The 15,923-nt window shown below is 38.8% G+C and overlaps 1 protein-coding gene across 1 annotated transcript in view; it reads right to left on the bottom strand.

Annotated features, from left to right (window-relative positions):
* TMEM59L (transmembrane protein 59 like) overlaps nucleotides 1-15,923 on the bottom strand; it is a 95,414-nt gene that overhangs the window by 38,428 nt on the left and 41,063 nt on the right. Inside the window, exon 3 of the mRNA XM_089687917.1 lies at nucleotides 813-907. Within this exon, the coding sequence (XP_089544043.1) occupies nucleotides 813-907 (95 nt within the window). The remainder of the gene's footprint in view (nucleotides 1-812; nucleotides 908-15,923) is intronic.

The following is a 15,923-nucleotide window of genomic DNA, read 5'->3' as shown; positions in this document are numbered from 1 at the left end:
ACCTAATCCGCCTGATAGATCCCGACCCGGCTTGTCTGACGCTGCTACTTCTCCAGCTTATGACCACCATTTGCTAATACTGCTTGCAGTTACCGAGTTCCTGCTAGAATCTACCAGCCGCTGCTCCTGCTGACCTGCATCCTCTACTCACCTGCATCCGCAATTAACCTGCATCCCGGTCGACCGGACTAACCACCTGCCGGCTGACATTGCAGACCTGCCAGGCACTTGTGCCACTCCTGGCTCTTGTGCCTTCTATTTGCTCTATCAGGGGCAATGAGCAGGAGGTTTAAGAGGACGCCTTCATCTCCACGTCAGGCTCCATCACCAGGTACATGACACACTGGATGACAGCTGAATAGTCAGGCATGAAATGTCACTGGTTGCTAGGAAGTTGGCTGCCACCGGCTCTCTTACAATCATCCTGATTTGGAAGCAGTCACATTCAGCGGTCGAAGTTTCGAATGAACACATCATTTAGTTTGTTTGTTCTTGAAACAGGCAAAGTTCAGACTAAGTTCAACTCTGAACCCAAAGCTTATGCCTGTCTCTAATTAGTCTCTTCTCTTCAGACTAAATATTACAAAGTGATTAACGTTTTGCTTAGGCAATTTAAAATGTTATTCCTTGAGTATCAGTTTAGAGATTACCTGTAACTGCCAAGAATCTTCATGTAAAAGGAAAGAATACAGTATTTAATAAACAAAGCCACAACAAATGCAAATTCAAGCAATTCAACAGCCGCTGTCCAACATTTTGGAGCCGGCCCAGGTTATTTTTTTGTAAATTCAAAACTCTTATAAATAAATTACCTTTTCCTTCTGACTTTCAGCTTCAGCAAGCTGTTTTCTACATCCTGTAGTACAACCATTCTGCTCTTCGGTTTTGGCATACGCTTCAGCACAGGCTGAAATAAAGAGAAAACAGATCAATGTAAAGATTTTAATCTTGAACCAAAAGTTAGCCTTCAATGCTATGGATGGTGACTATTGTATGGCTTTCATCATCTGTCAGATGTAAAAGTATATATAAATAGTTAGAGCAGAATTATAGCATTATGTAGCTTTGCAGCAACATATACAATATTAATGGTATTAACGGCATTAAGCACTAAACACTTTTACTAGAGCATTATTATAGACAGTTTAAAAAATGCAAAGTAGCTAATTAGTAACTAACCAAAATATTCATATTACAAAGAAATTACATTTTATTTTATTCCAAGACATTATAGCAGGTTATTACATATGCATGTTGGTACCAAAGGCATAACTACAAATCAAGGGATCCCATAGCAACATTTAGATGTGACCTCTCTCTGAGAAGTCTGGTACTGGGCTCCAGTCACAAAAACAGATTGCATGCGGTATTTAGACATTCTCCCAAATACCTTATACGACCCTGAAAATGTCAATTCACTATTGCTTAATTGCAAAAACACTCAGTAAAAAACACATAAAACAGGAGTTGAAGTCAGTTCACAAAAGGAAATAAATAAATGCAAGCGGTAAATAAGTAGTAGTCCAGGCATGCGACAATGAAGGAGCTGGAAGCCATCAGCATCCTTAACAACCAGTAAACAAAGTGGTTGCTAAAGAGTGGGAGGTTGCTACATCCTTAACAACCGATGAGTCATCATCTGCCCCTTAAATCTTGTATGGATTTTGAGGGCAACTCCATGCCACAATATAAAAAAAAAAAAAAAAAAAAAAAAAAAAAGATCCATACCAGACCCTTATCTGAACATGCAGTTCAGCAGGTCAGAAAAGCAAGGGATGAGCGAGCACCCCCCCCCCCGAACCATACCAGGCCACATGCCCTCAACATTGGGAGGTTGCTGTGGGCACAGGGGGCTGCCCCCCAAAGCACCTTGTCCTCATCTTGATGAGGACAAGGGTCTCTTCTCCACAACCCTGGCCAGTGGTTGTGGGGGTACGCGGTCAGGGGGATTAACGGAATCTGAAAGCCCACTTTAACAAGGGGGCCCCCAGATCCCAGCATCCCCTCTATGTAATGGGGTACAGAGTACTCATTCACCAAAGAAGTGGCAAATAAAAAGTAAAAATGCAACAACGTTTTTTGACAAGTCCTTTATTAAAGAAAAAAAAAATTGGCCCCTGTGATCCAGCATCACTCATGATGAATGCCAACCGCCAACCCAAAAAAAAGAAATAGAGCTTCCTTTTGATGGGATTTGATCACCACTTGGTTTTTATTTTTTGCTATCTAAATGAAAGAAGACCAAAAATTTTGTTATAAAACATATCCAATAAATAAAAATATAACTTTTTCATAAATTTAGGCTAAAATGTATTCCGTTACATTTCTTTGGTAAACCCCCCCGCCCCCAATAAAGTGTATATTAATTGGTTTGTGCAAAAGATATAGCATCTGCAAACTATGGTATATATACACTGGAATTTATGCATTATACTATACTAGTAATGGCAGTGATAAGCGACTTAGAGTGGTACTGTGATAATGTGTCGGGCAATCTGTCAGGCATTATTGTTTGGATTTAATAAAACAGCAGCACCTCATTGTGTTTTATTACTACAAACTATTGTATACAGTACATACACTGGAATTTATGCATTATACTATACTAGTAAAGGCAGTGATAAGTGACTTATAGTGGTACTATGATAATGTGGTGGGCAATCTGGTGCTAGCTGATGGCTAAGAGGGACAGTAACTAACACTGGCATCAATAGTGACACTAATACAGTGATCAGTACTAATGCTGCACAGATTTATACTGGACGAGGGTGCATTTCCCTATGCACCATCTGGCCAATTGATGAATCTAAAATATATAACCTTTAATCAAATATATAAAAAATGTATGCTCAGCTGTAATTAATGCCTATTGGAGTGGAATGTACTGCGTACAACAATATGACTGTATACCATTGCAATTATTTACCTTATACCTTATCGAAATGGTTAATAACACCAGACCAAATCAAATAGCATACCATGTTAGATGAAGTGATGGCATACAAAGAGGCACTGTAGTTTGATCATAAATCTATCAGCTTGAATATATAATCTCTGTTAAGTAAATGGAGTTACCCCATGGACAAAACTAATTAGATAGTATAATCTATCTTGCTACAGATATGTAATACGGGTACACTCATCCACGGGCTTAAATGTCAGCCTCTCATGGATAAGCCCCATACATCACCATATCCAGTCAAAAATACCTCACTGTTTTGAGGAATGCAAATGATGCACTGTATTAAACGCAGTACAGACCTCTCCTAAAAGAAGATTAAAGAGGGTGAAGGAGGCAATATTAATACAATATCGAAAACCGACCTCCACGAATAGCCTGTTACAATGGGAAAGTTCACATCCAGCAGCCTTGAAAAGAGGATTCCCCACTAGTCAATTTATGAGAGAAAAGAGAAATTGTTCAGCGGAAGGGGCATTCCAAATGGAGAGTCAAAAATTGTTTGACAGATTAATGAGACGTGGCTATCATAAGACTGATTTGATTAAACCCTATGAGAAAGCGAAAGGGGTTCCGAGAGAATCTCTGTTGGGTCAGAAAACCATAAAAGTGGAGGACCAGCAAGACATGTGTATCATGGGTAAATATTCAAATAAATCAGAGCATATATCTATAACAGATCCTATCTAAAGACCCCAAGATAACCTACAGACGGGGTAAGAATTTGAGAGATATGCTAGTACATAGTCATCTAGAAAAAAACATCTAAAACATCAAACACACTTGACTACCTGAGAAACCAAAAGGTAGTTTCAGGTGTGGTCACTATAAGGCATGTACTTTCTTGAGCAATACTAAGGAGTTTGTTAACCCTAAAAATGTGAAGATTATTAAAATATAAACACTCCACAGCGCAAAAAATATATACATGTGTAAAAAGTCCAAACAAAAGTCCCAAATATAAGAATGTGCTCCAATCCCAGAAATAGTGCTCAGCAAAATCTTCAAAAAAAGTGCTCACACCATTTGTGATGGACAATCCAATCCCCACTCACCAGATGGAGTGGACTCTTTGCTGGTATGGCTAAAGAGTCAAACAAGCTCTAAAACGGGGTGTATCCTCCCCAGATACATCTGCACTTGATATCCTCCAAAAACAAATCCAACATTTAGATGGCAATGAAAAACAAATAAAAACACAAATAGTGCAATACTGTATAAAAACTCTTTATTCCAAAAAAATGCTGCCCGTAATGCACTCACATGATATAAATTGTGTTCACGCTTCTATAATAAGCTGAGAGGCTCATACTTATGACACAAATCCATATAAATTCCTCCTTCGCAAAAGTGGATTGGCAGTAGGTAGTATGAAATTACAATCCTTATGGAGATTGTATTAAAGTAACACAGCGATACGGCGCTGTGTTACTTTAATTGACAATTGCGCGGTCATGCAATGCTGAATCCATCTTTCGGTGGTATTTGATCGCCTCCGTATTTTAAATTTTTTTACTTTTTGCTATAAAACTTATCCAGTAAAAAGAATCCCAATACGTTCAAATGAATTGGTTTACGTGAAAGGTATAGCATCTACAAATGGCAGTATATATACTGGAGGTTGGTTTTTTTTTATACTACTAATGGCGGTGATTAGATACTTATAGCAGGACTGCGGCGGGCATTCTGACACTGGGTGGGAACTGACTGTCACTGACATCCTCAGTGACACCAATACAGTGATCAGTGCTAATAAAAAGCACTGACACTGTACTAATGATACTGGGCAGGAAGGGGTTAACATCTGGGGCGATCAAAGAGTTAACTGTATGCTGTGTTTTACATTATGTGCTGTTTTACTGTGTAAGCACGCTGCTTTATGTTGCTCTGCTATGAAGAGCAATACAAAACAGCATGCTGGTGCTGCCAGGGGAGAGATTGTTTACATACAGACCTCTCCCCTTTCAGTGTTCCTCGGCAAATGCCGTCAGGGAATCTCTGGCTGGGACTCGGAGATCGACAGCTGTAGCCACAAATGATGGCGCAGGTAGGGCAGACCATGCTCCCCCTGCCCGGAAATACAACATTATGCATATATCCGTGATTTTGCGCAGTCCTGCCTCCCTGTAGCAGTAGTTATAGGGCAGTTGGTAAGCGGTTAAAAAAAAGCTAAAACCAACTCCCTCCCCTTATCATATCTCTAGCTATTCCCAAAATATTCTAAATATAGACTTTAGTTATAAGTTTGTTAGAAATCTAGCATAAAGATAATATGCAAACACTTGAACAGGCAGTAAACTAAAATAGCCCTACGAAGTATGCCTTTTTGAACATATTTTTAGCCTACAGCAGTGATGTGTTTTGTAGCCTCTGCCTGCAGCGTATTAGATTTGAAAAAAAGTATATGGCATTTGGAAGCCACATTCATGGGAAATACAAGACTCTGCAGCAAAGAGCTACGTGGGAACAGCACTTCAATGTGTCAAGTAGCAGGGAGGGCGTTAAAAAGCAAGCAGTCCTCAAGGGAGCATAGCAGCCACTTTCTTTTAGAGTACTGATAATGTGTGATTTTTCTCCTCTTCCTCAAGAGTCCATAGCAGTAATTTTTTTTTTTTGTTGTTTACAAACGATTTTATTGTACATAAGTAGACAGTAAAACAACAGCACAGTATGAAAGTGATATTGTCAACAAAAATATGGCACATTTGAAATGTACAATACATAAAAGTATATTAACATAAAAAAGAAGATAGAGGAAGAAAGAAAGTTATGAGTGCATGAGATACATAAATGATAAAATAGATTGAGTGATACATCTATCAACAATATATGTCAGCCATTCTTTACCGGGGATGTTGTCAATCATGCAATAAATGTCTACAATCCTTCCATGACTCCCATTTTTTATCGTATAAGTGCATCTTATCCAGTAGTGTATAATGAATACGTTCCATAAGCATTACAGTGTCAATTCTGTGTAAAACGGAGTCCAAGGGTACAACATTAGACCGCCAATTGACCATAAAGTGGCAATACATAATGTATGTAGCAATCTCAGAGTGGCATCAGGGACCCCTGGGATATGAACCCCCAATAAACAGGTCTGTATGGACAATTGTATCGGGTTGCCCGATAGTGAGGTAGCCACCTCAGATATCTTACGCCAGATCAAAGATATGTGCGGGCAATCCCAAAACATATGGACCAAAGTACCTGTGCGGCCACAGCCCCGGAAACATAAAGGGGATGTTTGTGGAAACATAGTATGTAGTCTGGACGGAGTATAATACCATCTGGTTAAAACTTTAAGGGCCGTCTCACGAACCGAAAGAGATCTAGAGCTCTTGCATATATTATCCACCATGGAGTCCCAATCCTCATCCGAAAAAGTGATACTACAATCCTCCTCCCACCTCTGCCTGTACATAGGAGGAGCATGAAAAAGACAGATCAAAAATTGGTGATAAAGATCTGAAATAAGACCCTTACCTCTAGGAGAGTCACGCTCAAAAAGAGAGATCGGAGAAGACGGGGTAAGGCCAAAGTGCGCATTAAAAAAGTGCCTAATCTGTCCATAGCAGTAATTTTTGATAGACCTGTACAAATTTTCTTCCTACCTTACTCAAGGGTGCATAGCAGCCATTATTTATTTAGCCAAATACTTTTATTTAGCAAAGTACTTTCTAATCCAGTGGAATGTTCCTGGTCTTTTTTCTCCTCCTCGGTGCAAAGCAGCCATTTCTTTCTGCTGGCTATTTCTCCCCATATTCAAGAGTGCAGCCATTTTTTTATTTGCCCAAGTACTTTCTACTACAACCCATTCCTTATAACATAGTGTAAATTTCCTGGCTTATAGCGCAAAGCAGCCACTCTCTTTAAACTCTTGAGTCCCCAGTCCTTTCTTTCCCCTAAACCCCCTCGAGCCGCAGATAATTTTTTGTTTCATTTCAACAATGTCTCAGGTCCGCACATTATACCTTTTAGCATTTGTCTTTTTATTACCTTTCACTGGGGAAATAGAAGCTGGAGAGTGCAAAATCTGGTTCAACCCTGACTGAAAACCAATCATCTTCCAGATTTTATTGCCAAAGCTTAATTGAACAAGCTGAAGTTAGATGCTAATTGGCTACCATGCACAGCTGGACCAGATTCTGAGTGCACCAGTTTTAGTAAATCTCCCCCATTGTGACCATTCCCCCAAGGGAAAATAATTTGACTGAGTGAATTGGTAAAAATTAAGATAAGATCAAGTTGGATTGGTGAGAGCACGAGTTGACAGGATGGTGACCTTTTCATGCGTTTGCAATACCTTACAAATGATATTGTGTTCACTTACATAAGCATTTGAGGCTTGTACAGTAAATGCAATTGTCAAACAGATTATCTAACGCCATTGTTGTCACTTGGGGTTTATTCAGCGAAAGGATTATTTTTATTTTACATGTTTGCACTGGAGGAACAGCTGCAAGGGGAAAACCAAGGGTCTTAGGCTGTCTGTCCTAATACAAGTTGGCTTTGGTTTGCCACTTTTCTCTGACACAGGAAAATTTGCCTTGTGCACCAAAGCACCCAATACCCCAGCCTTTTTCATATCTGTCATTAGCAGGTAAGAGTAGTGATAGGAATGTCTGCATTGTACAAAAAAAATGCTTTTTCTGAAGCACAGACAGAACCAGAGTAGGGGTTCTTATTTAAGGAGTGAAAGGCCACTGAACTATGTAAAATGATAAAAAGAACAGAAACATGGCCTTTGATGTGCTAAACACTGGTCTAGACTCATCCATTTTTCTCCCAATAAAAGTATTTTTTCATGTAATTTTAATCAGAAATTTAAACAATATTTCAAGATTAGCATTTTGTTAACACTTTAGGCCACGGGTGTCAAATTGGCAGTCCTCCAGCTGTTGCCAAACTACAAGTCCCATAATGCATTGCAACATTGACAGTTACAAGCATGACTCCCAAAGGAGTTTTGCAATAGCTGGAGGTCCACCAGTTTGACACCCCTGTTTTAGGCCATCACTGTCCTACTTAATGAAACATGATGGGCTTGTACAGAAAGACTGTAAATGGAATGCATACAAGTAGTCATATCCATTAATTATTGGGTGTCAGCAATGGACCACTGACTGGAGGTGGTTGTATAAGCCTTCTTTTGACTGAGAAGATAAAATTAATAGCCAGGGGTGAGGGTATATTTGTAGCATACATATTCATGAACTAATGGGTGTAAAGGCTGGAGCTCTTTTTCAAGGTGGTTCAACATGCTTTGCAGGAAATAGTCTTCCATGCTGCACGTCTCATGTCAGAGTGGGCCTTCACCAAAGCAGGTTGAATTTTGACTGAGAGGCTTTATTTTATATAGATAAAATACAGTAAATTAATAATTGTAAATGAATTAGAATGTATTGTTTCAGACACAACAGCCAGGAGTATTGTGCAGAGTCACTCCACAATATGTATTCAATTTTATTAGGCTGCAATTTAAGGGGGCAACCAGGCAGGTTTATAATTGAGAATTCAAATTTAGAGTGTATTATTTTGTATTATAAAGCCACTATGTAAGCAGCTTTAGTAGTTCACAGTTTAAAAGGGAGGCACCATGAAGATTTGAATCCCGAAAAATTGTTCAGTCTATGCACACTATGTTAGGTGCTTTAAAAGATTGCAGTTCCGTGAATGTTCCTATGATATCACTGGACATCATTATAATCCAATTATCACTGTGCTAATTGATGTTGACCTAATTTATCTTCTGGTTTGCTTCACTCAGGACCACTCAGAAACATTTGACTAATATGTTCAACGCTTTTAAGACTTGCAAGAGAGTTCTGCACTGGGTGATGTCTCTTAATCCCTCTTTTTGGGAAACTGTAGAAATAATGGCAGCATTTTTATACTTTGCGATCTATGGTCTTTTAGCGTTGTGCCACATTACCTTTTTTTCAATAAAAACAAAGTGAAAGAAAAGGCTGCAGTTCCACTGGAAACAACAGGTAGGATTTTGCTTAAGATATAAGAATTGAAGTGTTTTATTTCACAGAAAAAAAAACAGAAATATTGCACAGACTCCAAGGGGTTTATTTACTAAAGCTGGAGAGTCCAAAATCAGACTCCCTTCTGCATAGAAACCAATCAGCTTCCAGGTTTCATTGCCAAAGCTTCATTGAACAAGATGAGGTTAGAAGCTGATTGGTTTCTATGCAGAAGGGAGTCTGATTTTGGACTCTCCAGCTTTAGTAAATAAACCCCCAAGTGTTTAAGTATTTTTGCTAGAAGGAATTTTGTTATTCATTTTATTCAATTTATTAGCATTTAGACAAATACATCCATACAAGAAGAGTGATTAGAAAAAAAGAACAAAAGACTATTCACCTTGTGTTACTATATTACAAATTTAAAACCCCTGGCAAAAAGTACTTTTGGAAAAAGTTAATTCAACTATTTAATTGTGTAGAAAAAAAACTAATCACAGACATGCCTCAAAACTACTGCCTCAGATAATTCAAGCCATTATAAAAGTCAGAAGTGGTGCAACAAAGCACTAGTGGTATACTGTAGTGTTTTTTTCATGATTCCATAATATTTTCCTCAGAATTGAGTGATTTCATATTTTTTTCCTCTGCTTGATCTGCAAAAACAGTTGCAACTGACTACAGTTTTCTTTCTTATTTTTTTTAAGTGTTTCTTAAAGACAGAAGGTTGGAATGTTAAATGAAAATAGTTTTGAGGCATGTCTGTGCTTAGTTTTTTTTTCTACACAATTAAACAATTGAATGAACATTTTCCAAGAGTGGTGATTCCATACTTTTTGACAGAGGTTGTACTAAATGTGTGAAAGAGATCATTATGTCATGTGCCATTATATTTTATTTAATTACAAAAGGAACTACAGGTATGGGTACCTTCAATGTGAGCAACCATTATCATTCATATATTGGGTGCATCTCAGGTGTTATTGATACTCAGCCATTCTCCCTGGATCTTATAAAATTTTCATGGGCAGCCTCTGGCTTCGTATGTTAGCTTCTGCATTTGATAAATAATTTTTTTCCATAAATTAATATGAAGGGGGTTCGTACTTAGCCACTGAAGCACCACTATGTTTCTCGCATAGTACAAAAGAAGCCTCACAAGTATTTGCTTGGTGAGACTAATGTCCAAATTATCAAATATTCCTAAAATACACCATTTATGATTGCAAATGTTAGGGATATCAAACTTAGTAGAGGTAAAGGTGGTGATCTGAGACCAAAAGGGTCCAACCTTGTCAACTCCAAATCATATGAATTAAATTGCTAGCTTTTTTGACATTTATGACATACGGGTGTATATTTATCTGTCTGTCTGTCCATCTATCTATATAAAGTTGAATAAGTTTATCTAGCAGATATTGTGGTATCAAAGTACGAATTAAAGAATTCTTGCTAGTCATGATCTGAAATATTCAGAAGATCTTGTTTCCATAGGATTTTTGGTTTAGTTAGTGTAGGAAAATTTTTTCCAGGAGAGTGTTACAAAAGTTGGAAATCAGTTGTGTATGTGTTGGTTGAAGTAAAATGACTTCTAGTTTAGAATTGCGAAATTGTACCTCCCAAGTCCCTAGCTGGGTGACAGCTCTGTGGAGATATCAGAAACGTCAGACTTCCATGATCCTAAGTTCCTGTTGTAGCACAGTAAAGCTTTTAAAAGAGCCTTGGGAGTACAACTGATGAATATATTTTAAGCCCTGCAATCCATCAGGGAGAGAAAAAAAGAGTGGAAAGGTCAGATTGAACCAGATCAGATGGCTAGGCGAGGTATGTTGTTCTGAATCGGGCATTATGTATAGTACACACAATCAGATAATCGGACGACTTATCACTTGCTTTTGTTGCATGCTAGTTTCATATCGAAAATGAAGAGGTTACTAAAATTACAAAAATTCTTGTACGACAAAATACAACTTCGGAAGTGATGAAAAAATGAGATTTGCTAGCATCTCAAAAGAAGATAGGATGGCTGGTTTTGCCGCAGTGGCCACATTATTTATTGAGGTTAGGTAAAGCTAAACCACCTTGTGAGGTGGGATGTTGCTAGACTGCATTTTGTAAAGAAGAGACACCAGGCAGCTAGTACAAAAAAAAAAAAATCAAAATTAGAATATGACAGAAAATATTGTATCAACTCCAGGCACAGTATTGAAGCAGTTTTACTTCACTGCATTTTGAAAAGGAGGAACCGCATCCAGCTTTTTATTAAATAATTCAACATTACAGTTTATTATTTCACAGAAAGGGCAGTGAAATATTGTGGATGTCACAGTCCATGCTTGGTTTGAAACAAACATAGAATCTTCCTAGGTCTCTACCTTCCACTGACCTTCTGGACGTTTTGCCCAGCAAAGTGAAAGCAAAGCTGTCTTGTAAAATGTTTATAGGTTTTGGACTTTATTCTAGATTGCCCTCAGACCTTATTGGGGACCCTGACAATCTTGAACATGCTTTCGCTCCCTGTTCATCTCTAGCCTTATCTAAATCTCCTTTCCTCAACTCTGCATCCACATCCACTTTCTCACTACTCCAGCAATCCCAAGCGCTGCTGAGCTTCCCCAACCAGTGCAGAATCCACTTTGAACTGCAGCCCCAGAATATTCACACTTATTGTTACATAGTTTCATAGTTACATAAATGTCTGGCTGAAAAAAGACAAAAGTCCATCCAGTTCAATCATAAAAAAAAAGTTATAATCCTATACACACAATTGATCCAGAGGAACGCAAAAACCTCAGCAAAGCACGATCCAATTTGCTCCTGCAGGGGAAAAAATTCCTTCCTGATCCCCCGTGAGGCTATCGGATATTCCCTGGATCAACTTTACCTATAAATGTTAGTATCCAGTTATATTCTGTGTATCTAAGAAACAATCCAGGCCTTTTTTTAAAGCAATCCACTGAGCTCGCCAGAACCAACGCTTGAGGGAGTCTATTCCACATTTTCACAGTTCTTACTGTGAAGAAATCTTTCCGTGTTTGGAGATTAAATCTCTTTTCCTCCAGGCGTAAAGAGTGCCCCCTTGTCCTCTGTGATGACCTCAGGATGAATAACTCTACACCGAGTTCACTATATGAACCACTAATGTATTTATACATGTTGATCATATCCCCCTTTAATCTCCTCTTCTCAAGAGAGAATAAATTCAGTTCCTCTAATATTTCCTCATAGCTGATCTCCTCCATGCCTCTTATCAGTTTTGTTGCCCTTCTCTGTACTTTCTCCAGTTCTCCAATGTACTTTTTGTGAATTGGTACCCAAAACTTAACTGCATATTCCAGATGAGATCGCACTAATGATTTGTACAAGGGTAAAATTATACCTCTCTGGAGTCTATACCTCTTTTAATACAAGAGAGGATTTTGCTCGCTTTAGAAAGAAACTGCAGCTTGGCATTGCATGTGATTATTAAGCTTGTGATCTACCAGAACTCCCAGATCCTTCTCCACCATTGATTCTCCCAGTTGTACTCCCCCTAGTCTGTATGATGCATGCATATTCTTAGCCCCCAAGTGCATAACCTTACATTTGTCTACATTAAACCTCATTTGCTGCATACAGTGGATATAAAAAGTCTACACACCCATGTTAAAATGTCAGGTTTCTGTGATGTAAAAAAACGAGACAAAGATAAATCATTTCAGAACTTTTTCCACCTTTAATGTAACCTATAAACTGTACAACTCAGTTGAACAACAAACTGAAACCTTTTAGGTGGAGGGAAGTAAAATTAAAAAAGTAAAATAATATGGTTGCATAAGTGTGCACACCCTTAAACTAATACTTTGTTGAAGCACCTTTTGATTTGATTCCAGCACTCAGTCTTTTTGGGTATGAGTCTATCAGCATGGCACATCTTGACTTGGCAATATTTGCCCACTCTTCATTACAAAAACACTCCAAATCTGTCAGATTGCGAGGGCATTTCCTGTACACGGCCCTCTTCAGATCACCCCACAGATTTTAGATCGGATTCAGGTCTGGGCTTTGGTTGGGCCACTCCAAAACTTTAATCTTCTTCTGGTGAAGCCATTCCTTTGTTGATTTGGATGTATGCTTTGGGTTATTGTCATGCTGAATGATGAAGCTCCTCTTCATGTTCAGATTTATAGCAGAAGCCTGAAGGTTTTGTGCCAATATTGATTGGTATTTGGGACTGTTCATAATTCCCTCTACCTTGACTAAGGCCCCAGTTCCAGCTGAAGAAAAACAGCCCCAAAGCATGAAGCTGCCACCACCATGCTTCACTGTGGGTATGATGTTCTTTTGGTGATGTGCAGTGTTGTTTTTGCGCCAAACATCTTTTGGAATTAAGTTCAACCTTGGTTTCATCAGACCATACCACATTTTCCCACATGCTTTTGGGAAACTTCAGATGTGTTTTTGCTGGCTTGGATGGTTTTCATCATAAGAAAAGAAAAGACTTGCCACTCTATCCCATAGTCCAGACATATGAAGAATACAGGAGATTGTTGTCACCTGTACCACACAGCCAGTATTTGCCAGATATTCAATTAGCTCCTTTAATGTCGCTGTAGGCCTCTTGGCAGCCTCCCAGACCAGTTTTCTTCTCGTCTTTTCATCAATTTTAGACAGACTTCCAGTTTTTGGTAATGTCACAGTTGCGCCATATTTTCTCCAGTTGATGATGACTGTCTTCACTGTGTTCCATAGATTATCTAATGCCTTGGAAATTCTTTTGTAACCTTCTCCTGACTGATACCTTTTAACAATGAGATCCCTCTGATGCTTTGGAAGCACTCTGCAGACCGTGGCTTTTGCTGTAGGATGCGACTAAGACAATGTCAGGAAAGACCTACTAAAACAGCTGAGCTTTATTTGTGGTTAATCAGAGGCACTTTAAAATGATGGCAGGTGTGTACTGACTCCTATTTAACATGATTTTGAATGTGATTGCTTAATTCTGAACACAGCTACATCCCCAGTTATGAGGAGGTGTGCACACTTATGCAACCGCATTATTTTAGTTTTTTATATTTACTCCCCCCTGCTAAAAGATTTCAATTTGTTTTTCAATTGAGTTGTACAGTTTAGAGGTCACATTAAAGGTGGAAAAAGTTCTGAAATTATTTATTTTTGTCTAATTTTTTTACATCACAGAAACCTGACATTTTAACAGGGTTGTGTAGACTTGTTATGTAGTTGCCCAATTAGGTTGCCGTGTAAATTGGAGACATCCTGTAAGGACATTATTCCACTGCAAAGTTTGGTGTCATCTGAAAAGACTGAAACTGTATTTTTAATCCCAGACCCTATATCGTTTATAAATATAAATATTATACATATTATAAATATTTATAGGTTATTATAAATATTTGCCTTCTCTTTGTCCCCAGTCACCCACTCTAGATTATTTTGAAAAGGGCCTACATGCTCGGTCCTGACCTTTTTACTATTAATATATTTGATTAATTTTTGGGGGTTTGTCCTGCTGTCTTTTGCAATCTGTCGTTCGTTTTCAATTTTCGCGGCCTTGATTTCCTTTTTACACATTGTTCTAAAGTGGCCTCTGTGATCTCCCAGTAATGTCCTTGCCTGGGCTTTTCTCTTCTGGAAAAAGAACCATTACCTGGCTTATAAATACTCAGGTTTCCAAGTTGCCTTTCACCTCACATTCCTTAAACCTGGACATGCCTCTTCCACTGCTAGTGCTTGTCTATGCATCTACTACAGGAAGCATAACTGTCAAAGTCCAGATCTGAAATTGGGACCTCTGTGGTGTCTTGCTGTGGCTCTTCTTACTGTGGTACTAAGATGTTGGAAGACTCCCTCTCTGATCCCTTGAGCAACCTTGGCTTGTATCTTGTTTCTGGTGAACCTTGAACTCTGCTTCTCCCATGAATTTCCTTATTTAAGCCAAGTCTCTCTAATTCCTGTTTGCCAGATCGTGGTGCTCTCTCCAGCTGATATCTTGCTATTTTATGTACCTGTAGCTGTCCTTATCTTTGTTTCACTCTTTATCAACCTTTGGCTTGTTCATTGACTATGCTTCCATTTGATCAACTACTGCTCATTACCGTTGTTTTGCTAGTTACTCAACTACGTTTCTGCTAGTTCCTTATCTGCTTCATCCACTACCAGGCCCCCACTTGCTAGCATGAGGCAAAACCCATTTCACCATTAGGAGCTCTAGTGAAAACCGGCTAGTGCTTAGGTGAGCCTGCATCATGCTTTAAGCAGATCTGTGTCTGTATTCATCCAGCTGACTGCTCGTGCATCTCTCAACTGCTACAGCCACTGCCTTCCAAGTCTGACTCCAGACCATGACAATGACAATGGGCCAGTATGCAATACAGTTTTGGATCCTGGAAAAACAAAGCCCTAGCAGCCATCCTTTGGCAAAAACTATTCAATTGTATTATGAGTTGGCAGGCAGAAAACTACAATTGGTTCTAGGAACACGCCTAGAAGTGTAGCCACCAGTAGTGTTTCTACTCTGTTTCTATTCCAGCTGTATCTTTAAAAGCAGATGTTTTCTGCTAGGAATCCCTGTCTGTTGAACTCATGTAACGAGGGCAAGCTTGGCTGTTCTCCAAGGAAAAAAATTATCACAGCATCCAGGGCCTCTCCAATGACTGCATTTGATCACTGGGACCACTTCACTTTGTGGAAGAATCTACACACTCTCAGTTCCCAAGTGGCAGGCCATGTTCAAATGTGAAATTTTGAAAAAGAATTTTCATCCCAAAATATACCTTGCCAGCTGGAGCCAACCTTTTCTTTGTTGAGAAGTAAGATTGTTTTGTCCTCACCATGTGTTGCCCTGTGTGCAACTTGAAATGCAGATAAACAATCCAATCCTTCCAATAAACCTGACTATGTGAACAATTTCTGAGACTTGATTGAAATGAAAAAGGTGAGCTGAAATTGGAAACAAAATAGAAAGAAACATACAATAGGAATACATTAAA

This window comes from Staurois parvus, unplaced genomic scaffold, assembly GCF_062004578.1.
Source record: "Staurois parvus isolate SC_StPar_1 unplaced genomic scaffold, SC_StPar_1.0 ptg000439l, whole genome shotgun sequence".
Classification (NCBI taxonomy): domain Eukaryota; kingdom Metazoa; phylum Chordata; class Amphibia; order Anura; family Ranidae; genus Staurois; species Staurois parvus.
This window is presented reverse-complemented; position numbering and strand designations above follow the sequence as displayed.